The sequence below is a fragment of the Ranitomeya variabilis genome, chromosome 7 (assembly GCF_051348905.1).
Source record: "Ranitomeya variabilis isolate aRanVar5 chromosome 7, aRanVar5.hap1, whole genome shotgun sequence".
Classification (NCBI taxonomy): domain Eukaryota; kingdom Metazoa; phylum Chordata; class Amphibia; order Anura; family Dendrobatidae; genus Ranitomeya; species Ranitomeya variabilis.
Window position 1 is genome coordinate 231,473,314 of NC_135238.1, and position 26,824 is coordinate 231,500,137.

The following is a 26,824-nucleotide window of genomic DNA, read 5'->3' on the forward strand; positions in this document are numbered from 1 at the left end:
GACCATGACATGCGCAGTCCGCGCACGTCTAGTCGGAATGTGGCGGGAGTATACATATCGCATACTTGCAGTCAGATGATTGCTCAGTCTCGCCGCCAGCACTGAAGACTATTCACAGCGTGCGCTGCAGGCGATGTGAGCATTCACAAGTCTGCAGACTTTCCTGATTAAACCTGGACAACACCTTCAGATCTCCAGGAACATTCTCATAACTTCTCGTGTTTTTACCACAAGTCTAATTGCAGTGCAGCTAATAAAAGTTACATTAAAAAAACCTGAGAAAATCTTTCTGAGCTTGCAATACGCTTCTTAGCTGAAAATATTAAAGCAATTTTTCCGTTACAAGAAACGAACAGTGCATGGTCTGCAGCCCAGTGCGGGGAAATGTCCGAACTTCTTGGGGTGCAAAATATCTAAAACCTCTCAGACTGCCGCCATATAGTGCATCTCATTAGGCGACTAATGTAAGTTTTACTATAACAATTTGATCACGGCCTCCGGACAATTACAAAGGAATTTGGGTCTTTTTTTTCCCTTTACACAAGTAGAATTGCTTCTTTTTCTTTTATGCAAAATAATCATGATGATCAGGTTTTGTTTTTTTTTGCAAGAATTAATTAAAGCTTTTAGTTTGTGGCTACAGATCTGATTCACCAGTACATGGGTCTGGGGAAATTGTCTATTTTTCCCATATTTTTCTCCCGTGAATCTGTACTGACCTTCCTGATCTGATTCATACTTATTCCCGAGGATAAGTATGGCGTCTGGGCTTCTGGGGCAAAGTGGCCTCCCGTCACCTTCTCTGCATAGGAATAGGCTGCATGTTGTCTCAAGCTAAGCATTTCCCTGGTTTCTGCATGGCGCCACCACTAAAGGCTGAAGGCTGCATGCGAATCTACCAGTTGGTAGAGGCAGACGGGCAATGAGCTATGCTTGGTGGGTCTACCGCTACTGCAGCAACCTCAGAACGAGGGGCATGTAGCGTCTGCGTGCAATGACATAGTTACTGGCTCTATGATTACCCGGCATGGTACTTGTATGGGGCGTCTACAGCCGCTTGCTGAATTACTTGCAATTTCAAGCATCCGTAGCTGTGGCTGCATATACATGGTCATTTCTCTTTTTGACCACCGCTTCTTCTGCTGGTTATGGTAGTTCAGGTTGATTAATCACCTGTTTTTCGGGAAGGGTGACCACTATTAAGGTTTATAGGTTATGTACCCAAGAATGGGCAAGAAGGATACTACTTCTGCTGTACAGTAGACTGCCTCACCGTGCTGCACAGATTTGTTTTTGGTGTTTCCTGTTCGGGTAATATGACAAATAGGAAAACTGCACAATATATTGTTAATTCAAGATGGTTTTGTTAGGGGGTGAGGCATAGTTGGGGGCAGAGTATGAGAGGGGAAAGCAGGTGGGAGGCAAACCTGGATTTAGCTGGAATCATGTGACTACTCCCTAGCGGAATATATTGGACCTAGAGTGGTGCAGCAAGTGGAGATGAGGGGCTATTCCTACCATAGCAAGTGACCGCTACACTTTTTGATCTCTGGGGATCAGAACTCTGAGACCACCACCGATGGTAAGAAATAAGGGGTTTCTTTAGCACTGCAATTCTTTACAGTGATACCCTGCACAGTGGTGGTCCCGGCCACATAGGGAACTACAGCCAGCCCTATTCACTTGAATGGTGCAATTTCCCTGCGCAATGGGTGGGTGGGAGTGCTGCTGTGCAGGCGGTGCAGCGCCACACCAGCTCTGTGGTCCTGTAATTCTCAGGATGAATTGGGATCCCACAGGCCGGACCCCCAGAGATCATAAAGAATTCAACCATCACAGATAAGGATACCCCTTAAAATAAAGACCCCGGGCAATATTAATACACTTTATTAAACCTGGTGCAGTTCACGTGTGGTTGATATGGAGATTAAAAAAAAATGACAAAAAGATTTAAGTGTTTTTTGTTTGTTTTTTTTAAGTCCCTTTAACTAACTGGTTAGACTCGTCCTCAAGAGAGCGCAGATCCTAAAATAAAAAGGTGCTGACCATAATTATAGGTGCGAAACCCAATAATTCACAACATTGTACAAATACTGGGTATTTTGCACATTTTTTTAATGATTGCAGTAAGCTTCCTTAGTATTATGATCACAATGTAAGATCCTGAACGACATCTCGATCACAATGTATCGGTCGTGTGAACTAATCCGTGCGTATGATATCTTGTTGCCTATTTCTACACAGATCTATTATTTCTTTTAGTCCGCACATACATCCAGTCTAATGTTCACTCACCTGCTGAGAAATGTGCTTGTCTCGCTCTGTGCTTCGCTCCATGTTATTGTTATGCCTAACACTGTAATTGTGCATTGCATTTAATCTGTTTTTTTTTTTTTTCTTTAATTTCTGTTGTTCTAATACTTGCCTGTTCAATTTAAAGCACAAAAGATGTGTCAACTTTTTACACTCTGGGTAAGGCACAAAAAAAGTTATACGTACAAAAAAAAAGTTAGGGGTGGGGGCGCTATTGTATTGGTGTCTATAGTAAGTAAAACATTTTTTTAGCAGTGGTCAAAAGTGGTACTGCAGGCTAGGATTCCCTAAACTTATTTGTTCGTAATGGTATGTTGAGAGTTGTAGTTACGTAGCTGCTAGAGAGATTGGAGACTACTGCTTTAGAGTTACTAAGTATTCATTTGCTGTTTATATCCATAGAATGCAAATTATAGGACAGCAATAAACTTGCATATATATATATATATATATGCCTCTGTCCGGATTTAGTGATATCTAAAGAAAACCGGAGATGGGCACATTCTAAAGTTCATACAATTCAATGCTTATGTAGCTGCATTTTCTTCTTCATGCCCCAAACTTGAGGTGAGCTTCTGCTTTAAACAGTTGCTAATTTGAAAAAGCAGCAATGCAGTATAAAGCATGGAGGACAGGACGGCTCCCCGAGCACGTAAGGTGCAGTTCAGGCTATTTGAGGCCCACAAACTACAATGCAGCTTAGCTGGAGTCACTGATTATAGCTGCACCCTAAAGTCGCCCTTTAAAAGTTGACACATCTAGTGCCCTGTTCTTGCTTTGCTGACCCCCTGGCATTGCCCGCTGTACCCCTTGTGCTGTGAATGGCTGGCTTGCCCGCACGCTGACTGCAGTTTCTGTCTGTATACAGGGCGAGTCAGATAATCTCCTGTCACTAACAAACTAACACAGGAGCCAAGCTGCAACCCCCCGGAAAAACGGATTGTGCCGAGAGGAGAGGGGTCCTGGCCCAGCTGCACCAGGGGGAGGCATAGGAGCAGGACTGACCTCTTCTTACAGATATGTCGGAGCAGGAAAAAAGACTTGTCGGAGGAAGGTCTCCTTGTGTCACTGACACTCACCCTTGGAGGCCACTGAATAACAGACTGCACTAAATGGCAATCCCAAATCTCCGGCCTCTAACGATGTATCTCTGTTTGTAAAAGCTCATTGCGAAAATAATGACGCCCTGTCCGAAAGTTTCCTTTCCAGTTGTGATGCTGAGTTTCCAAACTACAACTCCCATCATCCATTATTATGCAGAGCTAAGGGATTGTGGCAGACATCATTGAAAACCAGCTTTTTAATCCCCTTGCTGATGTCGCATAAGGACTTTGGGGGCAGGTATAAAACAAACTGTCCATATGCCCCAAAATGACCAGTTTGCTTTTATTTTGTAACCCTCACCTATCCTCCCTTGTAAAACAATGTAATTTTTAAGGTTGACATTCTATCCTAATTTCCTAAAATATTAATTTCTTTGAATTGAAAATTTGCTTTTCTGAAACAGATCTCCAAATCCCCTGCTTGTACATAGTGATAAATAATATAATTCTAAGTATTTGCACTCACCACTAGGGGGAGCTTAAGAACTTCTTATGTATATGCAGCATGGAGTGAGCTCCCTCTAGTGGTGGCTGCAAGTAGATAGAACTTTAGCATTCAGCCATATGTATGCATGGGATTTGGAGCTCTGCATCAGAAAACTAAAGCTCTGACCACTATAATAATATTTTATTAAATCAATCCTAACAAAAAGTTGGCCCTATTTTGAAAGTCTGCTACAGGCAACATCCCCTCCTTATTTATGGTAGTGTTTATGAATTTTTGGTCATAGCACCAAAGAGGAGGAGGATTAGGAGGCTGACTGTTGTGGCAGATCATACTGGGTCTTTTAATTGGATGTGTTCCCCATAGGCGGAGGGAGGTTTCCTACCCTTACAAAAATGGCAGCTTTTACAGCTGATCACTGTTAATATAATCTTTTTAAAGACCGGTATTTCAGTGCTGGAATACATGGGCTCTAGATTGGTGTAAGGTGAATAAATGGCATAGGATTGGTAGCGTTTGCTGTGCCATCTGTTACCTCCTAAGCACATGACTAATTAGTTAAATATTCTATCAAGTTTGCCACTTGTGCAACGTTCTCTGCCTTTCAACATAACCCGCTACATTTTGTATCTGTCTAAAAATAGGAAGGCTCCTCAGGGGTGGGGCTTATTTCTACAGGCCTCCTGTTTGGCTCTGGGGTCTTATTTAGTGGATGTGTTTAGATTTACTAGTTCAACTTTGATATTAGAGATGCCCAAATCAAAAGAAAGACAGTTCTGATGACCAAAGTAAAAAAAAAATCAACATATTGTATTCATTAGTATTGTAGACTATTAACAATTTAACTTTCAAGTCGTTGCACACCCATGAGGAATGTCAGCTTTTTCTACAGGACATTCAGGATTCAGGTGAACAATACATAGAGCTTTCTTGCTGTTTGCTCTCTCTTTTTTTTTTTTGCCCCCTGTTCAGTTCAGGTAAATGTCATCTTCTCTACCTAATGCTATAATCGGCCATTTTGCGTTTATCAACGACAGCTGTCAATCACCTTGAGGTAGTGAAATGCCATAGAGACTCAATCAACATAGCGCCATCTAGAGCCCAAACTGTCGCATACTTCTTGCAGGGCAATTCCATACAGATGTTTTTCAGTAAATCCTCTATATAACCCAGAAACCTATAATGACTAACATCAACTAAAAGAGGTGCATAGCTTTAAGAATTAAAACTTCGGGTGGTAGCCATAAAATTATTGTGTATCTTATGTCCTGTTATCACATTTTTAACCAACCAGCTACTTGAAACTCAGGAGTTTTGCACAGAAAGCATGTATGAATTGCACTAATCGTAGTGAGGAGGTAGGAAGAATCGATAAAGGAAGACTCTATGTCTACTGTTCCCAGTGGTCAAGGGCGCTGAGATAGAAGGAGCTGTTTGTTGAACACAAAAGGCATCTGTACGTTGCTCTAGTCATAGTGAGCACCATTAAAACGTAGCTTTAACATCGTTCAGGTGAGACATACAAGGACCTGTCCGTTGGGGCCCAGACTTTTCAGGCGGTGGCTTATCCAGTTCCATCTAATCTGACATTGACAAATGTACTATTATCAAAGCTCTCTAGAAGCAGAGATATTTCTATGTGCTGCATGAAACAAGGCTCCAGGTAGCATCACTACAGCTGTAATGCCATACTGTGCCCCTAGCCATCAGTCTGAGTACAGGGTGCCACACAACCAAGCCTATAAGGCAGGGGCATCGGATCACCGTCTGCGGGACACAATGTAACGTCATGTAACACTCGGGGAAACCACTGCATCACCCACCGCCCCTAACCCACCCAGTCCAAATACTACATTTTGTTAACATTCTTTTTTTTATTATTATTATTTATTTTTAGCCCCAATAAAATGTTGGTTTTTGGAACTTGTGTTTGCTGTCATTACTAACACCCAGAATACAGCGCAGAATCTCCAAACAAGGCTGCTCCAATCGGCAGTTTTGTGATGTCTCTTTGTGTCCATTGTTACACAATCATTATGATGTCCAGTTGTGGATTCTGATCACTTCTGTGTTCTATGATTAACATGACATTGTTAAAGGGGGGCTACAACAGCAAGGAAGCAGGATGTCCTCTAAAGGGCACCTCATATCTCTAAATATATAAAACGTGCCTGAAACCCACTTATTCTGGGCAAAAAATACTCATTAGAAAGTTATAAATGGGCCTCTTTTATAGATAAATACACTTTAATAATTTTATAATAAAGTTATGCAACTTTTTCCCTCCCTGCTTGCTGTCAGTGAATGGGACCATTGCTGTTTACATCCAGTCTAATATGGTCCCAATTCCTCTTCTCTGTAACTTGTCATCCACTGTTCCAGAATGAAGAGTTTATTCTGCTAGCACTAGAGGTGCAGGTACTGCCTTTCTTCCACTTACCAGCATGCATTGCCAAAGACCTGTACACCCTAAACTGAAAGCAAAAAAGCAGGAGAAGAGAGACTATGACCTTCCCCTTCTTCCTGTAGAGAGACAAGGACCCGTCCCTTCTTCCTGTAGAGAGACAAGGACCCGTCCCTACTTCCTGTAGAGAGACAAGGACCCGCCCCTACTTCCTGTAGAGAGACAAGGACCCGCCCCTACTTCCTGTAGAGAGACAAGGACCTGCCTCCACTTCCTGTAGAGGCAAGGAATCGCCCCCACTTCCTGTAGAGACAACAGGACCTCACTTACTATAGAGTCAATGGGTCACACCCCTACTTCCTGTAGAGACACAAGGACCCGCCCCCACTTCCTGTAGGGAGACAAGGACCCGCCCCTACTTCCTGTAGGGAGACAAGGACCCACCCCACTGCCTGTAGAGAGACAAGGACCCGCCCCACTGCCTGTAGAGAGACAAGGACCCCCCACTTCCTGTAGAGAGACAAGGACCCGCCCCACTGCCTGTAGAAAGACAAGGACCCCCCACTTCCTGTAGAGAGACAAGGACCCGCCCCTACTTCCTGTAGAGAGACAAGGACCTGCCTCCACTTCCTGTAGAGGCAAGGAATCGCCCCCACTTCCTGTAGAGACAACAGGACCTCACTTACTATAGAGTCAATGGGTCACACCCCTACTTCCTGTAGAGACACAAGGACCCGCCCCCACTTCCTGTAGGGAGACAAGGACCCGCCCCTACTTCCTGTAGGGAGACAAGGACCCACCCCACTGCCTGTAGAGAGACAAGGACCCGCCCCACTGCCTGTAGAGAGACAAGGACCCCCCACTTCCTGTAGAGAGACAAGGACCCGCCCCACTGCCTGTAGAAAGACAAGGACCCCCCACTGCCTGTAGAGAGACAAGGACCCGCCCCACTGCCTGTAGAGAGACAAGGACCCACCCCCACTTCCTGTAGGGAGACAAGGACCCACCCCTACTTCCTGTAGGGAGACAAGGACCCACCCCTACTTCCTGTAGAGAGACAAGGACCTGCCCCACTGCCTGTAGAGAGACAAGGACCCGCCCCCACTTCCTGTAGGGAGACAAGGACCCGCCCCTACTTCCTGTAGGGAGACAAGGACCCACCCCACTGCCTGTAGAGAGACAAGGACCCGCCTCACTGCCTGTAGAGAGACAAGGACCCCCCCACTTCCTGTAGAGAGACAAGGACCCGCCCCACTGCCTGTAGAAAGACAAGGACCCCCCACTTCCTGTAGAGAGACAAGGACCCGCCCCTACTTCCTGTAGGGAGACAAGGACCCGCCCCACTGCCTGTAGAGAGACAAGGACCCGCCCCACTGCCTGTAGAGAGACAAGGACCCACCCCCACTTCCTGTAGAGAGACAAGGACCCGCCCCACTTCCTGTAGAGAAACAAGGACCCGCCCCACTGCCTGTAGAGAGACAAGGACCCGCCTCCACTTCCTGTAGAGACAAGGATCCGCCCCACTTCCTGTGCAGAGACAAGGACCCACCCCACTGCCTGTAGAGAGACAAGGACCCACCCCACTGCCTGTAGAAAGACAAGGACCCACCCCCACTTCCTGTAGAGAAACAATGACCCGCCCCACTTCCTGTAGAGAGACAAGGGTCCGCCCCACTTCCTGTGCAGAGACAAGGACCCGCCTCCATTTCCTGTAGAGAGACAAGGACCCGCCTCAACTTCCTATAATTTGTCTCCATGTTTCTGCTTCTAGAAATGTAACAGCAGGCAGGAGAAAGCAAGTTATACAGAAGACGGACACCTAGTGACTTGCACTTTGGGGAGATTTTTGGACTGAAAACTTTAGTTTACGTAAATAAAGTACTTTGACATTTTGTCAGTCTTTGTGAGTCTGTCAGATGAGTTGAAGTTTAATCAAAGAGCAGTGACCATTCAATACTTTTCACAGCTGAGGGATTGTTACCGTTTCATCCAGTTTCTAAATAGACTGGAGTTCAGACTGATACATTTTACCTGCACTGATACATTGTAACAGCTATCTGCACAAGAGAGATTTCTGCTGCTGATGTGTTCAGCTCATAGAGGATGGCCTAAGCCCTAGATTCTCCCCCTGTGATACATGTACCCTTCCTGCGCTCAGGTTTTGCCTTGAAAAGGTGGTGAAATAGATGGTCATAGTAGGAGAGAACGTGGATGTAAGTTGAGAAGAAGGTACAGGACTAAATGGGATGTAATTTTAAGAAACAGCTGTGAAAATGTTTTACATTTGTCTTTCACACCTCTGGATGTAAAACTAAAATATTACTATTCTCTGTCAGCAATTAGAGATCTCAAAATTGTAAAAAAAAATGAAGAACAAAGTTTATTATAAAATTGCAAAACTTTTCATTATGAGATGATTAAACTTTATTTACAAAAGCAAAACCTCCCCGTCCCCTCAGCCACTATAATGATATTAATGCAGTGGACTCCAAGCATGTGGAGGTCCAGCTGTGGCAAAACTACAACTCCCAGCAAGCCCGATGGCCTCAGTTTTGCAATAGCTGGAGAGTCAGGAGTTGATCATTAGCTCCAATGTCTGGATCCCTATGTCATTTATGTCTTGATACTTTTGTAACTGTTGTAATTTCCTAAGAAGGGAATGAGGGAGGAGGGTTGAGCACCGAATGTGGGGACAGAATGTTACATGCGGTGGAGACTGCGCCTCTGTGCAGGGCTCGGGTATCATTGCTGCTTCATTCACTGTTCCTCATATTAATGATGTGACAGTGACGCCGGCACCGGCTCATTTACACCCAGGGCCCGGAGTCAGTGTCTGCGTTTAGTCATCCCGGCTAATCTTACCCAAGGTGACATATGAGAAACTAAACCACAGGCCATGACTCTCTTCCTTGGAGCAGCCATGTTCCTTCCATATGTATCCATTTGTGTCATGCTGGTTATAAATTGTGTTCATTTACTGTCACTGTTCTTCAGCGCTGGTCCTCAGAAACCAAATATACATAAGAAGCGTAAAGTCACTGTTCATATATCATCCGGTATTCTGTGCTGAATATTTTCACAATACATTGTTTTAGTAGTTTTCATGATACAGAGCTCCAAATCCCCTGTAAAACTATAAATGATGTCATATAGGTCGTCTACAGCCACCACTAGAGGGAGCTCAGAGCAAATGTGAGCTGAAACGCTGCCTCTAGTGGTGACTGCGGGCAGCCAGAACAGTGTCATTTATAGATCTGCAGGAGATTTGGAACAATGTAGCAGAAAAAAATGGAGACTCCATATATTTATTAAATGTATTAAGACCTGAGGATCAGCATTCTTAAAATGTACATCATTCCTATTAGACTTTTATGGCATGTCAATAGGATTATAATCCTATGATCTTTCTTCATATTATGGCTCCGACCATCGATCTGCAGGGAAGTCTGCGATCTGATTTATTGCAATTTGAATTTTGTGCAATTTGTGGATCAACGGCTTTAAAGGAATTCCATCAGGGTCGGATTTTTTGCAAATCTTTTTTTCACCGTAGAAAAAGTGATAGTCGTCATTCCTGAATGACAGAAAGCGGGTGCGGAGCCCTACCTGGTTTATAACATTTCCTGTTGATATGTGATAAAAGTCTCATCTTAATGATCAATTTATGGTACAATTATCATGGAAATGCAAAAGCTAATAATGTTCAGACAATTATTTATGGAGCCATTGTGTCACATCTTCTAATAGGACGTCCGACGTTGCATCTTCTGTTTGGTTGTCTGAACTCCCATGTATAGGACTGATTATAAAGCAGTAATTAAATGGATTGTCGGCCCTCTCTTCTTCTGGGAGACACGGCGGTACGTGGGCTGGTTGCCAAAGCAACCGTCCGATGCCCATCTGGTGTTGTCTAATTAGTACGACATCCCCATAATCAGACGAGGCTCTCGGGGCGTCAGCCCTTTCATGGCAGCGTCTATTCTGCTGGTGTCATAGTGGGTTGACGAAAGAGGCGCCAAACAATCCGCACTTTTTACAAAATCTCACAGTATCCATCTTCTTACAATCTGCAGTCACTTTATTAATAATTTATTTTCCTCAATTTATCCCAATTATAACTTACATATATAGAAATATGTGCAGACCCCAAACCAAACCCCTTCCTTAGTAGATAATCCAAAGCCCTCCTTAAAGAGAACCTTTCACCAAATGTTACATTTTCACTTTTTAGTGGGCAATCCCTTTAACTTTTATTAGAAGGATTGCCCACTATTCGGACAATCCCTTGACAATCAATATTTCCCCCCCCTTATAAAGTAATAGCAGCTCGGCCAATCACTCCCTCCTCTTTTGGACAAATCAGAAATCCTGAAGAAGAGATCAACCGCAGCTCCGACTCCCCCCAATGTCAGTTACGGCCATAGGAGCGGAGGGTGAAGCGCAGCTCCGACTCCCCCCAATGTCAGTTACGGCCATAGGAGCGGAGGGTGAAGCGGCTGCTGATTGGCCGGTGGGAGATCGGTCCCTGAAGAGCCGGTGCCGACATCAAATGTGATTATAGCTGTTATCATTGTATAAGGGGGAATATTGTGATTGAGAAGGGGCTGTCTGAGTAGTGGACTGCAGTGACGGAAGATTTGTCTTTTATTTAATAAAGATCCCAGACCAGATCCCCCAAAATACAGAGTGTAGACCAAACCCTACAGATACCTAACCACCTAAATACAGACCCTAGACCAAATTCCATCATGCAAACTTTTCTCCTTGTGGACAGAGACAAGCCAGGCCTGTCACATTAGAATGAGGAGACTTACAAGCCATGCATGCTCCTCTGAGAAATTAAATATGCAAATTGTCTCTTCAGAGAGGAGGGAACTAGAACTCTTGCAAACCTCGTTAAAGAGTCAATATTAACGTTTAGGATTGCTGCTTCCACTAGGTGGCGCTAGAGTTCCAGTCCACTTCCTCTATAAAGAGACAATTTGCATATTTTACTTTTTTCACTGATAACACATGTAACCATTATAATCTATAGCGCTATTCACGTGTCCGTGTTTCCAGTATCACAGATAAAAAGGGCCGATGCAAGTCTATGGATCCCTGACAAACATGTACAGCACACGGATGGAATCTGTGTACAATCCGTGTGTTTCAAGTATAGGAGAAGAATGGTAATTTATTTCCTTATCCATCCAATGTGAGGATTCGCAAGTCTGCAGTCACACAGAGTAACTGCAGACTTGTACTTTTAGACCAAACCACCGGTGCCCAGCAGTGAAGACAAGTGCAGGCAGACGGGCACAATGGGGTCTTGCCTTCTCTTCCTGGAGAAATCGTACAATTCTGAGAAAGTTTGCAAATAAAATGTAACTCAGGATGTAAACAGAGACGAAACGTCACCATACTCTTATACATGAGATGTGAAATAATGGCCAAGAAATGATTGTACAATCCACAGTGCAGGAAGGAGGAGGTATCCAGCTTTCCTGATAATTGATGTTCAATCACCAGAAAATTCAACACTTTCTTCATTGTCTGTATTTCTTGCTTTGTGTAAAGAGCGTTTCCATCTTAAGACAATCTGAGTCGTCTTCTTCTATCAAGCTGTAAAAAGTTCTGTTCAGCTGCCAGCTATATCTGGAAAAGCTGGGTAACAAGCACTACGGCTGCTATTACCTACCGTACTGCACACCTGGGTGTATATATGTAATGTACGTGTGTGTGTGTTTATAGTGCATAAACATACATGACAGAGGTCCCTGTCTGTAGCCTGGAAAAGCTGTGTGATATTCCAGCTGGAATTATGGTCTTTGGGGCTGTCATTCAGCTTTATATGACCCCTGAATGGCGTGTCTGCCTTGTAATGTAACGGTAAATGAATGGTAGCCTTCGGAGCAGCCAGACTTGGGTTGGGTGACATCCCATGTGGCTGTAATTAGCTGGCTTTCTGCCATAATGGCCTTTCTGTAACCCAGGAAAGCTGGGTGACATTCCCTATAGAAGCAGACATTGAGGCTATGTGCACACGTCAGGATTTCTTCCAGATTTTTTGTGTTTTTTCGCTATAAAAACGCGATTAAAAACGCTTAAAATACGTATACATATGCATCCCATCATTTAGAACGCATTAAGCAATTTTTGTGCACATGTTGATTTTTTTTCCACAAAAAAGCGAAAAAAAACACGAAAAATCCGCATGCGGATTTCTTGCAGAAAATGTCCGGTTTTGTTCAGGAAATTTCTGCAAGAAATCCTGACGTGTGCACATCGCCTCAAGGAGCTTTATTGAAGTGATGAAAAAATAGTCAAAGCTGGGTAATAAGTGAAAAAAAAAAAGTATTGTATACGTCTTTAATCCTCCGCTACTACAGTAATCCCTGCTGGTCTTACTGTAGTGATTCCATGCCATTCATGTGACCATTGCTGCCATTTCGGAGACCAGTAAGTGACACATTGCTGGAATCAGGTTCTCTAGCCCTAAATTATTCTGCTGTCAGATGGGGAAATAAAAACTCGCTGCCATATTCCTTTTAACCCATTTCCTGCTTTTAGCCACTTTTTCTTGAATCCCAAAACCACCTTTAAAGGGATTTCTAAAAATCCTAAATGGATAAAATTGCCTAAAGCTTGTAAAAAGAAGCAATTTTTAAATTTACTTCTTATTAAAAATCTTTTTTTGCTCAAGAATGTAAGGATTTTTAGTTGTTTAGTTTACTGCTCATTGCGTAGGTTACTGACTACCTCTGCAAGTTTATCAACAGTGGATGTTCTCACAAGCAAGGAGTGCAGCTCTCACAAGCTCTCTACTATAGAACTTGTAATCACTGCTCCTAAACTGAATGGATCCATGGATACAATCTGTGCTCCGATGCTTCAGTAGTAAAGCTGCATCTGCTTGCAGCATGGGAGATTACCGTGACCGTGCCACTAGTCTGAAAGTGTGACCGTGCTACGAGTCTGAAAGCGTGATTGTGCCACAAGTCTGAAAGCGCGACCCTGCCACGAGTCTGAAAGTGCCACGAGTCTGAGCTGTCAATCATCAGGAGCCTCCCCGGACGCTGCAGTGCGCTCTTAAAGTTAGATCATGAGACAACCCATTTAAGGCGATATTGGTCGCCACTCAGCTTTTCCAATGGGATATGTAACAGCCACCATGTTGTTTGTCACCCAGCTTTCCTTGAACCAGATATAACCAAGAAACAGCTGAGGAGGAGAGGGCGACTCGCAGATTTCTGATGCTCTTCACTAATGCCTGTGCCTTGAGTATTTGAGCTCATGAGAACTTGTGACGTTCTTGCAGTTGTATCACTGAACTCCTGAACGCTCCTCTCTGCTCCTCATCCTCTCATTGTGCATCTCCGTCTCTGGCGGTCTCTTCCCGTGTAACACGTTATCTTCCCTCTCTTTGTGTTGTCTTCTCCTTGTTGGTCATTGTGTTTCGCCACTTTGTGGTGTCTCGCTGTCGCGTCCTTGTGTGTGTGCAATCAAAGCTTCATCCGGCAGCGGCCCGCTGGAGGTGGTGACCCCCTTGCAGGATGTGAGTGTGTGCGCTGGGGAGGCGGCTGTGTTTGAGTGTGTGGTGTCGGGACCCCAGGACCTGGACGTGGACTGGATGTTTCGTGGGAAACTGCTGCAGCCGGCTCTGCTGGATTGTAAAATGCGATTCAACGGCAAACAGTGTCTGCTGCTCCTCAACTCCGTCCATGAAGATGACAGCGGGGTCTACACCTGCAAGCTGAGCACCGCACGAGGTAACCGCCACCATATATCCCCACGTCCTACCATCTCTCAGCACAATCCATAGTTTACATATGTTATAACCTACATGGAAATTCAAGACACTTTGTAAATACATGACATTACTATTCTACTGCTAGCATGTGTTATACTCCAGAGCTGCGCTCACTATTCTGCTCCTGAGTTATATCCTGCATTATACCCCAGAGCTGCACTCACTATTCTGCTGGTGCAGTCACTGTGTACATACATTACATTATTGATCCTGAGTTACATCCTGTATTATACCCCAGAGCTGCACTCACTATTCTGCTGGTGCAGTCACTCTGTACATACATTACATTACATTACATTACTGATCCTGAGTTACACCATGTATTATACTCCAGAGCTGCACTCACTATTCTGCGGGTGCAGTCACTGTGTACATACATTACATTACTGATCCTGAGTTACATCCTGTATTATACCCCAGAGCTGCACTCACTATTCTGCTGGTGCAGTCACTCTGTACATACATTACATTACATTACTGATCCTGAGTTACACCCTGTATTATACTCCAGAGCTGCACTCACTATTCTGCTGGTACAGTCACTGTGTACATACATTACATTACTGATCCTGAGTTACATCCTGTATTATACTCCAGAGCTGCACTCACTATTCTGCTGGTACAGTCACTGTGTACATACATTACATTACTGATCCTGAGTTACATCCTGTATTATACCCCAGAGCTGCACTCACTATTCTGCGGGTGCAGTCACTGTGTACATACATTACTGATCCTGAGTTACATCCTGTATTATACTCCAGAGCTGCACTCACTATTCTGCTGGTGCAGTCACTATGTACATACATTACATTACTGATCCTGAGTTACATCCTGTATTATACTCCAGAGCTGCACTCACTATTCTGCTGGTGCAGTCACTGTGTACATACATTACATTACTGATCCTGAGTTACATCCTGTATTATACCCCAGAGCTGCACTCACTATTCTGCTGGTGCAGTCACTGTGTACATACATTACATTACTGATCCTGAGTTACATCCTGTATTATACCCCAGAGCTGCACTCACTATTCTTCTGGTGCAGTCACTGTGTACATACATTACATTACTGATCCTGAGTTACCTCCTGTATTATACCCCAGAGCTGCACTCACTATTCTGCTGGTACAGTCACTGTGTACATACATTACATTACTGATCCTGAGTTACATCCTGTATTATACCCCAGAGCTGCACTCACTATTCTGCTGGTGCAGTCACTGTGTACATACATTACTGATCCTGAGTTACATCCTGTATTATACCCCAGAGCTGCACTCACTATTCTGCTGGTGCAGTCACTGTGTACATACATTACATTACTGATCCTCAGTTACATCCTGTATTATGTTTCACAGGTGATCACATAAATGACGGGACCCCACAAAAAAACTCAAATTATGACATGGTTGCTAGTACTTGCTGCCTCCTCCAGGGGGAGCTCACAGCCTTTGCATTTATCCATCTGATATTGCACTCCTCTCCCTCTAGTGGTAGTTGCAGGTACTGCTTTGACAGTTTGTTAAATCTCTTCTCCTGCCCATCTGCCAGATGAGCTGACGTGCAGTGCAGTGCTGACAGTGCAGCCCTCGCTGGCTCCTCTCTTCACCAGGAAGATGTCAGATCGAGATGTAATTGAGGGTCGGACAGCCCGGCTGGATTGTAAGATCAGTGGCACACCGCCGCCTGTGGTCACATGGATGCATGATGGTGAGTGTTCTGCACTGACTCGCTTACATCTTATTAACTCATTTGGAAGATATTTTAGTTTATTACCAGTTTCTTTATTTCTTCCTTTTCAGGTCGTCCAGTGGAAGAGAGTGAGACATTGCATATCCTGCAAGAAAGGGGATATCACACCCTGCTGATCACCCAGGTGTCTAGTGAGGACGAGGGTCAATATACTGCCTCTGCCTGCAACCAACACGGGGAGGCTGAGTGCTCTGCAGAGCTGTATGTGGAGGAGCCCAGACTTGGCGCCTCAACCCATATGTAAGGAAATCCCGCTCGTAAATATACAGTATAATAGAACATAACAATTCTGGAAACCTAACGTGTTGAGAAAGCAGTATATGTGCATATAGCCTTGGGTATACAGTGCGCCTCGATGGTCACAGGCTAGAAAGAAAAGGTGCACAGGAGCTGTAGTCAAAGCATGGACAGGAAGGAAACACAACAATACAGTGTGATATAGGCGATCAGGAAAGTGAGACTCAAATAAAAAGTTTTAAAAAAGTTTGAAAAGTTTTTTTTTTAATTACAAAACGCACCCTCTTTCTTTTTTCCATTTAATGTGGTGCATCAAAAAACAGAGAGAGACTGTCTAGATTAGTGGCAAAGCTTCAAAAAACCAATAAATACATCAAAAATAGGACATAGAAGGAAATAGCCATAAAATAGCAAGATTTTATTGAAACAATTATAAAAACAGTTTAGTAAGAATAGAATATGTAAGAATATTGTAAAAAATGGGGATAAGACTATACAAAAAGAACCACCTATTAAGGTAATGAGTTATGATGATGTCAGATATGCATGGATTTTTCAATAGATAAATATGATCTTAATAGATATTATAATTAGCAAATGTGTACCACATCCAGGGCTTATTATACTAAGAAGAAAAAGGGATTAGGAGAGCCCAAAAAAGGCTTCTCAAAAAATTATTTAAACCCAAAAATGAAAGAAACAGTGTGCAAATGGCAATTGTACCAGATGTTTTCCAAAGTGTATGTATCCATAGGTGAATAATCCACAATAGTGGTAAAAAAAACTAAATAATAAGGGAGCTTTTCAAAATGTTTCAGTAGTACAAGCCTTGTTTTAATAGGAAGGTCTGCTAAGCAAATAAGACCAAGTGGCCCAGTAGACATATAATACCCTGAATGGTTCAGCAGACGAAGTATAAAGCAGCCCATGGAATTAAATTAAGCATTAAAGGAAAACATACTGAGTCATTACCATTAGGTGGTGGCGGCGCCCCGACGCGCGTTTCGCGTATAGCTTTGTCAAAGGGGAAGTGCATTTTCCTTTAATGCTTAATACTGTTTCTTTCTTTCATGTTTGGGTTTAAATATTTTTTTGAGAAAAAATGTGTCCCCCTCAAAAGAATGAATAAATGCTATTAAATACATTATATGTATCCCATAATAGTGGTGAAATACAACATTTAGAGGAAAATAAGAAATCATGTGATGCTCAGACTGCGACTGTAAACTAAAATTCAGCCATGATACATCATTCAGATCCAAGCTTGAAAAGATGCCATCCATTCCGGAGGAGCCGGAGGTGCAGGACATCGAGGTGGAAGGGGTCCTCATGCCTGATTTCCTACGTCCTCTACAAGACTTGGATGTGGTGGAGTCTCGTGAAGTTCAGCTGGAGTGTCAGGTCACCGGCTTACCGTACCCTACGATCACCTGGTACCACAATGGGCATAAGATCCAGAGCACGGACGACTGCAAGATGACCCAATGTAAGAAACCCCAAAAGGAGGGAAAATCCTAAGGCAGTGTGCACACATTGCGGATTTTGCTGCGGATCCGCAGTGGATTGGCCGCTGCGGATTCGCAGCTGTTTTCCATGCGGTTTACAGTACCATGTAAACCTATATCCGTAGTGCACATGTTGCAGAAAACATTGCGTGGAAACGCTGCGTGGTTTACACCTGCTCCACAATAGGAATCTGCAGGTGTAAAACCGCAGGTGGAATCAGCACAAAAACCGCAGTAATTCAGCGGTAAATCCGCGGTAAATCAGCAGGTAAAACGCAGTGAGTTTTACCTGCGGATTTTGCAAAACTAGTGCGGAAAAATCCGCATACGATTCCGCAATGTGGGCACATAGCCTAAGACACAAGTTACAAATTCTCAAACCTCAAAAAGACTTGGGAGCTGACACCTGTCTTATCTTTTTTGCTGTATAGTCAGACATTAAGCTTTTGTTCCTCTAGCACAGCAGGAACTCGCAGCACCATCTCATGTAGACCAGGCTCTGCTAATATCTGCAGTTCTGGCAGAAGGTGCAAGATTATGAAAAGTCTGAGAGACCGAACTCTTGTCTTGTGTTTCCTTGTAGATAGAGACATTCATCATCTGGTGTTTCCGTCGGTCACTCATTCTCATGCAGGGGTCTACAAGAGTGTGATTTCCAACAAGGTGGGCAAAGCTGCTTGCTATGCCCACCTCTACGTCACAGGTAAGAATTATGTGGCTTCATGATCAGTTCATGGCAGGTGATGTCCAGGCTTTCTTCTTACTCCTAAAGAGGAGGAGAAGTTAGCTACTTCCTCTCTCACCAGCAAGGATTAGAGGATGAAGCCAGAATAGGGATGATGAAGACCCTTTGTGCCCCGCACTGGAATAATACCCTTTATTGTCTCCCAAAAAGTGATAATTTCCCCTTTTTTCCCCACACAGTAATATTTCCACTTTATGCCCTAATTGTAATTATCCCTCTTTGTGCCCCTCACCAGATAATAGTGTGTCTTTCGTGCCCCCCCCAAAGTAATTATCCATTTTTGCATCCTCATAAAATAATAGTGCCCATATGTGCCACATAATAATAATATTAATAATAGTAATAATAAAACCACCCTTTTATGCCCAACAGTAATAATGAGCCCCTCCTTATACCATTACCCTTTTATGTCCCCCACATCTAAAAATAAAACCCCATTTTGGGGATGAAAGTAATGAGTCTTTGTGCCCCCATAAAATAATAGTGCCCCCTTTGTGCCTCCGTAAGGTAGTTTTAACCCCTTGGCGCCCCCGCCCTTGTATTCTCAGTGAAGGAGATGATCTCTCATCATGAGTGACTACTAGGGAGGCTAGTAACGGACTGGGTCACACCTAATATGGCCGCCCGTGGCAGCTGTCAGACAGCTACTTCCTTTCCCAGGACTGTGAAACAGACGAGTGTAAAGGTGGAATCGATATCTGTTGTCCGATTGGTGAAAACTGTGGATAAAGTTTTCTACTGATGGAAACTTCTATTCTGTAGTTTCTATTTGTTCCTTGTTGCTGCAGATGTGGTGCCCACCCCTCCTGATGGTCCCCCTATAATTACCTCTGTAACCGGAAAAGTGGTCAAGCTCAGATGGAATCCCCCGAAGAGGCTGGATCCTGCCATCGGTATAATTGTCTGCCTGCTCATCGTTGCTATTTCCCACCAGCAGTGTTCACGTATGAGAGATGGATGTTATAGGAGTATTGGGCTCGCTCCGCTCATGGCGGGGGGCCGGCTGTACTACACAGATGGCACCCACCATGGCCGGAACAGAAGTCGTGTGACTGAAAGGTCCAGCAATACACTTCATGATGCCAACTGACCAGTAGATCGCAATGCAACAAGAAAAATGTATAAATCATGCACACATTCACTGTATGGAGAAAAGTATGTGCCCCCTCCACATCCTCCTCCAGGAGCTTTTCTGACCTCCCATCCTACATCCATAGAGCTCACAATCTCCATTATAAGTGTTGGATGGGGTTGGGGTCCGGGCCTGTGCGGCCGCTCATGTTCCCCCCCCTTCATGTTTGTATGGAGCTTGTGCACTGAGCACAGTCATGGGGAACACGCAGGGGTCTCTCCAGAGTCTCCTCCAGAGTCCAGTGGTGGCGGCTTTACACCACTCCGTCCTGTTATACACCGGCACAATGGGTCTGAAGGAGAGACCGGAATTCAGTGATGTGAGGCCCCCATACACATTACAATATTTTCGGCTGAACCTGCCGATAACGACGGGTTCGGTTGACTGTCTAATGTGTATGGGGGCATCGGCTGACTGATGATGGGACCGACATGTTTACGTGTGTGTCTGAACTGCCGCTCACATTGTTCTCGGGGAGATAAATCACCGACCAACGTGTCAGTCGGCGGTCTTCTCATAGAGAACACAAGCGTTCGGGTGTGCGGACCCTCCTGTCTGGGAGATGACTGAAGCATCGCTCGTCCCGCAGCGTTCGCCGGGCCCCAGGACTCCACTCCATGTCTTGTCTGTAGACTCTGTTTGGCTTTCTGACTCCTTATTACTTTGTGTCACCCGCGGTCTGCTTCTGTCCTGGCAGATGTGGCGCAGCTCACGTACTCGTTGCAGCAGCAGGCCGTGGGCTCTCTCCAGTGGACGGTCATAGCCAGCAACCTGAAGGAGACCAGCTATAGCGTCCGGTCATTAAATAAGGGCTACCAGTACTTATTCCGTGTGGTCACATACACTGCAACGTCACACAGCAAACCCTCCGTGCCCAGCGACTGCGTCAGACTTCTAGACCGAGGTGAGAGGAAGAAGTCCGGGGTCTGTGATACATTCTGCGATGTTTGATGATATCCATAGCCTGGTGTCCCACTGATTAATGCTGTTACACGTGACTTGTTTTTACAGGTCCTTACCAACAGGAGGCGCCAGTGATCACCGATCGCCCTGAGCTGTTGTACATGGTAGAGAATCAGCTGTTGTGCGCCATTGTGACGCTGAACCACGTGGAGGCCAGAGTCACCTGGAGGAGGTAACCACTGCTGCAATGCAGAACTGCACGTGAGCTGCGCCCCGCCGCTGCAAAACCCAGGCACCAGGACCGGGCGTAAATGTTACCTCGGTACCCTCTGTAATTGTTGATCTTGGGGTTTCTTATCCAATCTTTAAGGATCAGAGGTCAAAAAAATCAGAAATGATCTTTTATCTGACTTAATGAAAGTCAGCCATGATCTTTGATCTTTGCTGATGAGGTGTAAAAGGCAGGAACAGATCTGTTACATTTTAAGATTTCTCCTGGAGTCACACATTGAAGTGAACGCGGGCTATCTTTCCGGGCTGCAATGTCAGATGTACACAGCTCAATAGCGCAGGACGACCGTCTTCTCAGCTCTGTAATGATGAGTCTTAAAGGGAATGAACTGATCTGTGTTGTTTTAAGGTTTCTTCCAGAGTCAGACATTGGCTTTTTTAGATGTCTTTTCTGGTTTGTTCTTGTTTTTTTTTGGGGGGGGGCAGTGACATAGTTTTCTTAACTTTTTACTCATGAGTCCTAAAAGGCAGGAACTGACCTGACATTATAAGACTCCGTTCAGAGTCACTCATTAGGGTTTAGCAATGTCACCTGTATTTTTTTTATCAGACTGGGTCAGTATTGGGGTGCAACAGTATCTGCTCGTAACTGATGAGGTCCAAAAAGGCAGGAACACAACTGTCATATATGAAGTCTGTTTCCATAAGTTGCACATTGACATGTAGGGTGGCTATTTTTTCCAGGCAGTACTTTCAGATATACATATATTTTCCTGCTGTGAGTTAGTAATGCAGGGCGTCATTGTCCTCAGCTTTCTACTGATGAGGCGTAAAGTGAATGAACAGATCAGTGGTTTTTTTTCAAACGTCTTCTAGAGTTGGAAATTGATTTGGTAGAAGGGTAATTTTCCAGGCCTTGTCAGGTGTAGTTTTTTTTATTTTTTTTTACCAGGAAAGTCATGATTGCAGTGCTTCAGTTTTCTTAGCTCTTTGCTCATGAGGCTTAAAAGGCAGGAACAGATCTGCGATCTTGAAAGACTTCTTCAGGAGACACATTGATTTAGAGAAGGGATACTTTTCCATCCCATCATTGTCAAATGTTATTTTCTTAAAAAAGTCTGCAATTCAGCACAGCAGTGTCTTCTACTAAGTACTGATGGATTCTAAAAGGCAGGAACAGGACTGTCATGTTTTAAGACTGCATCTAATGTCACCCATGACTTGGAGTAGGGTTTTTTTTTCTAGGGAACATTGTCAGATGTAATTTTTTACCAGATTGGTTTGTTATAGCAGTACATCAGGGTGCCCATCCATTTACTGATTAAATCTAAAGGGAAGTAGCAAATCTGTAATGTTTTAAGACTTCAACAGTTGGATATTGACTTGGAAGAGAGGAGGAGGAGGGCTGTTCTCCCAGGTAACAATGTGAGATGTAATTTTTTTATGTTCCAGCCAATATTGCCTTGCAACAGTGTCCTTGGCTCTTGCTGATGAGTCCTACAAGGCAGAAACAGACCTGTCATGTGTTAATAGAAGGAGGGCTATATTTTCCATGTATTCTTGACATAGGTCATTTTTCTTTTACCAGAGTGGAGCTGTATTGCAGGGCAATAGTGTCCTTACCTATTTACTGATGAGGCTTAAAAGACAGGAACAGATTAGTCGTGTTTTTAAGATTGTTTCCTGAGTAAAACATTGACTTGAAGGAGGGCTATTTTTCCGAGATAACATTGTCTGAAGTCAATTTTTCTTTAGACAAGAAGTTGGAATTTCACTTTCATTGTATCATCATTTGCTGTCATGTATTAGGTATGTTTTCCTACACAGTGCATTGTTATAAACACACGTCCTTCTCTCTAGAGCAGGCACAATTCTGCGCAGTGTTGCTGGAGTTTGTGAGATGAGTATGCCAGATGATGACCAACACTCACTCACCATCTTCAGTCCCAAGAAGTCAGATGTCGGACATTTGGTTTTTGAAGCCAGGAACCTCTTTGGAGCTGACAAATGCACCATCAGCATAGAGATGGCAGGTACCAATGGCCGACGGCTACAACATGTCAAGCTGACCGCAAACCACATACATCTTGCCATGATAAGACAAATAAAGCAACTTGGTTTTATAAATCTCATAAGACCTGACCCGGGGTTGGCTGCCTGGTGTCGGATAGTGACCTTTACTAAGGATGGGTCTTCCAGATCTTAGTTCTGGATAACCGCTGAAGACCAATTTATTATACAGTAGATATAGTAAAGCAGAATTTCTCCACTTATGGTAACCAACTCCTCCTGGAAAAAGGGGATTAGGTCCTCGCCTTCCTGAAGAATTGGCAATCCTTCTGGGCAGCACAAAAGCCTCCTGGGTGTTTTTATTTTGTGTGAGGCACCAGGATGATCTTTGCTGGTGTTTAAACAATCAAGGAGTGGAGAAAGGGCATGAGTTTGGAGTATAGAGGGGCTCAGTATGGAAAAAGTGGGACCCGTTCCTGAATGTTGTCAATTATGGAGACATTTTGAGCAGCAGAGGGGAAGTCAGATTGGCACCAGTGAGTGCAACCCCCCAGAATGTCATGTCTGCCCTGAGTTGCTCGGCGTGACCCCAACTTGAGACTTTATGGAACATTTTTTGGTGGGGACCAGACTGAAGCTCAATATTGTTGGGTGGTTTGCCTTCATCTAGGCTGCTGGTCCGCTTTCTGCATGTCGTGCAATGCAGTATATTCTGTGTCCTCTCCGCAGAGTCTCCTCGATTTGAGTCTATCATGGAAGATATAGAGATCAGGGCCGGAGAAACTGCTCGCTTTGTAGTCGTCGTGGAAGGAAAACCAGTGCCTGACATAATGTGGTACAAGGTGCGTCCACGTCTCCCTGCCGCGCACCCACATCTTCATACCCTTAGGTTTACACACGTTTCCTGTTAATGTTGTACTCTCCTTCTTCAGGACGGACAGCTCTTGGTGGAAAGCGGACACTTTAATTTTGTGTATGACGATGCGGAATGCTCCCTGGTTATCCTGAATGCTGCACCTGAGGACTCGGGGGTGTACACCTGCACGGCCCGTAATGTTTCAGGAGAGGTGTCATGTAAGGCCGAGCTGCAGGTCAAAGGTGAGAAGCCAGTCGTCTGGTCTAGATAATCCATGTTCTCATACTGTAAGAGGGTCACCTGGCCAGGACCTTCATCTGTCGGCCAACGAGCAGAGTGGCTAAAAAGAATGCATCCACCTATCTCTGGAGGATCCGTTACGTGGTCCACCCTCTGATTTTTGGGAAGATGTTCACCTGTTCGCATTTTTTACTAAAAATGACCATTCACTAGATTATTATCTGAAGACGCTTCTCCCAAAAAGGGATTGTCCACAGATAGTGGGGCCGCACGGCGAGTGCCGTCCATGTGCCGGGATATCCCCGAGACCTACCCAGGATTGAGATCTCATTAGTTGTCACATTGTAGAAACAGATACAACGACTTGTTAGGGATCTTGTATCTAACATGTTTTCCGCAGAGAAACCTGGATCCGTGTCAGCACTGGACGAATCTGACGCAGTGAAATCCCGACGACTGTCTGACTACTTCACCATTCACAAGGAGATCGGCCGGTGAGTGTCAGTCTGTATCCGTGTCCCTGTGTCGTATAGATAAGATCCCAGTGGTAAAACACAACATAGACTGTTAGGCCACATTCACACGGTCAGTATTCGGTCAGTATTTCACATCAGTATTTGTAGCCAAAACCAGGAGTGGGTGATAAATGCAGAAGTGGTGCAGATGTTTCTATTAGACTTTTCCTCTAATTGTTCCACTCCTGGTTTTGGCTACAAATACTGATACTGACCAAATACTGAACGTGGCTTTATAGGGAGTCAAACAAATAGATGGGGGTCCCAGCTCTGGGACTCTATCATATGGCCGATCTATGACCCTCATTTTCCACTAGGAGCATGACAATGGCACCCCAGCGAGGAGACTAGGACTCTCTTTAGTATAGTTTATAGGAGTTACGGAAACAGCAGCCCAATTATTAGGCCCCCGACTATAAAACATTGGATACAGTATATCTTAATGTCTACAGTCGGAATACCGCTATTTTGTACCTGTAGACCCCTCTCACTTGCCACTTTCTCGTGTCTGCAGAGGTGCGTTCTCCTACGTACGACATGTGGTAGAGAAACCCAGCGGGCTCGATTTTGCTGCAAAGTTCATTCCCTCGCGAGGGGCGTCGAGGGAGAGCGCTCGCAGAGAGATGAGCATCCTGTCCCGGCTGAGTCACGAGCGGATCGTTTACTTCCACGAGGTGTTTGAGAAGAGGAGCGCGCTGATCATCATCATGGAGCTGTATCCTGTCCAGTCATAGGAGCAGGGATGATGGCATCATAGGGAGGTAGTTGTCATAGGTCCAGTGAGCTGCCCCATGATTAGGTTCATGTGAGCTGCAACATGCTACTTTGCATCCATTTCTTTTGCATCGGTGCATTTAAGATATCAACTAAAGAACCTTTGCAAATAGTCTTGATTAAAAAAACAAATACATTTTTTTGCATACAGCTCTTCTGCAGATCTATGTGTCTCCGGGGCAACAGACTACAGATAAGTCCTGTGCAGTCTGATATTGCAGTCATGTGTCACTCTTTTTCCATTTTTGCTCTGTTGGTACATGGAGACCTTCGGCAGTTTGCTGTTTATGGATCCATTGTTCCTAAAGTAGGTCTTTATTTAGTCTATACAAAGGTCCAGATAAGGCGACCGGTGTTTTAGGTGTTGATTATATTAGGTGCACATTATATTACCTTAGCCATAATGTGAAGAAGCAAAAAACGATACTACGATCCATCAACAGCAACATGCCCACGCCAAAGGTTTTCACATAGCATCGTATTTTATAAATCATAAAATCAAAATTAATTGAGAAAACCTGAAAAGGGACAACAATATAAATCTGCTAGAATTGTGACTGGAGAAAATGATATTGAGGAGGAAATATCACGAGTGCTGCAAAGAATGAGATCAGAGGAGAAGTCGCCCCAGGCATCCATCAGTCGTCAGCTGTAAGTTTTAAAGCAAAAGAATAACATCTTTCTACAAGACTGGTCATAGTCAATGTATGAAATATTCAGCGCTCAACACCACAAGAGCTCCAGTCCTTAACTTCTCACAGCTGCTCCAAAGAGGATCTCCTAGACAGAGTCGTCCGAAAAAGTACAGTGTCTGAATCAGAGGTGAGAGGATGCAGAATATTCTCATAGAAAGTGACTACTAAAGTACTAGGCCAATTGTACAAAAATATATCTACTATAATACTGCTCCTATGTACAAGAATATAACTACTATAATACTGCCCCTATGTACAAGAGTATAACTACTATAATACTACTCCTGTGTACAAGAATATAACTACTATAATACTGCCCCCTATGTACAAGAATATAACTACTATAATACTGCTCCTATGTACAAGAATGTAACTACTATAATACTGCTCCCTATGTACAAGAATATAACTACTATAATACTGCTCCTGTGTACAAGAATATAACTACTATAATACTGCTCCCTATGTACAAGAATATAACTACTATAATACTGCTCCTGTGTACAAGAATATAACTACTATAATACTGCCCCCTATGTACAAGAATATAACTACTATAATACTGCTCCTATGTACAAGAATATGAGTACTATAATACTGCCCCTATATACAAGAATATAACTACTATAATACTGCCCCTATGTACAAGAATATAACTACTATAATACTGCTCCTATGTACAAGAATATGAGTACTATAATACTGCCCCTATATACAAGAATATAACTACTATAATACTGCCCCTATGTACAAGAATATAACTACTATAATACTGCCCCTATGTACAAGAGTATAACTACTATACTGATCCTATATACAAGAATATAACTACTATAATACTGCTCCTATGTACAAGAATATAACTACTATAATACTGCTCCTATGTACAAGAATATAACTACTATAATACTGCTCCCTATGTACTATAATACTACTATAATACTGCCCCTATGTACAAGAATATAACTACTATAATACTGCCCCTATGTACAAGATTATAACTACTATAATACTGCCCCCTATGTACAAGAATATAACTACTATAATACTGCCCCTATGTACAAGAGTATAACTATAATACTGCCCCCTATGTACAAGAATATAACTACTATAATACTGCCCCTATGTACAAGAATATAACTACTATAATACTGCCCCTATGTACAA

General features: G+C 43.8%; 1 protein-coding gene across 5 annotated transcripts in view; it reads left to right on the forward strand.

The window, feature by feature from the left end:
• The window catches only part of SPEG (striated muscle enriched protein kinase), a 211,519-nt gene that overhangs the window by 144,094 nt on the left and 40,601 nt on the right, over positions 1 to 26,824 (forward strand). For 4 of the 5 annotated variants that reach the window (XM_077273132.1, XM_077273133.1, XM_077273135.1 and 1 more), the window contains 14 exons: positions 13,756 to 14,016; positions 15,614 to 15,772; positions 15,865 to 16,054; positions 17,308 to 17,537; positions 18,140 to 18,259; positions 19,090 to 19,194; positions 20,131 to 20,337; positions 20,445 to 20,568; positions 22,428 to 22,600; positions 23,307 to 23,419; positions 23,510 to 23,675; positions 24,074 to 24,167; positions 24,703 to 24,903; positions 25,724 to 25,784. In XM_077273132.1, coding sequence (XP_077129247.1) covers positions 13,756 to 14,016; positions 15,614 to 15,772; positions 15,865 to 16,054; positions 17,308 to 17,537; positions 18,140 to 18,259; positions 19,090 to 19,194; positions 20,131 to 20,337; positions 20,445 to 20,568; positions 22,428 to 22,600; positions 23,307 to 23,419; positions 23,510 to 23,675; positions 24,074 to 24,167; positions 24,703 to 24,903; positions 25,724 to 25,784 — 2,204 coding nt within the window. Of the gene's footprint in view, positions 1 to 3,181; positions 5,785 to 13,755; positions 14,017 to 15,613; positions 15,773 to 15,864; positions 16,055 to 17,307; positions 17,538 to 18,139; positions 18,260 to 19,089; positions 19,195 to 20,130; positions 20,338 to 20,444; positions 20,569 to 22,427; positions 22,601 to 23,306; positions 23,420 to 23,509; positions 23,676 to 24,073; positions 24,168 to 24,702; positions 24,904 to 25,723; positions 25,785 to 26,824 lie in introns of those variants that run through there. The other variant, XM_077273137.1, reaches the window with a different exon arrangement.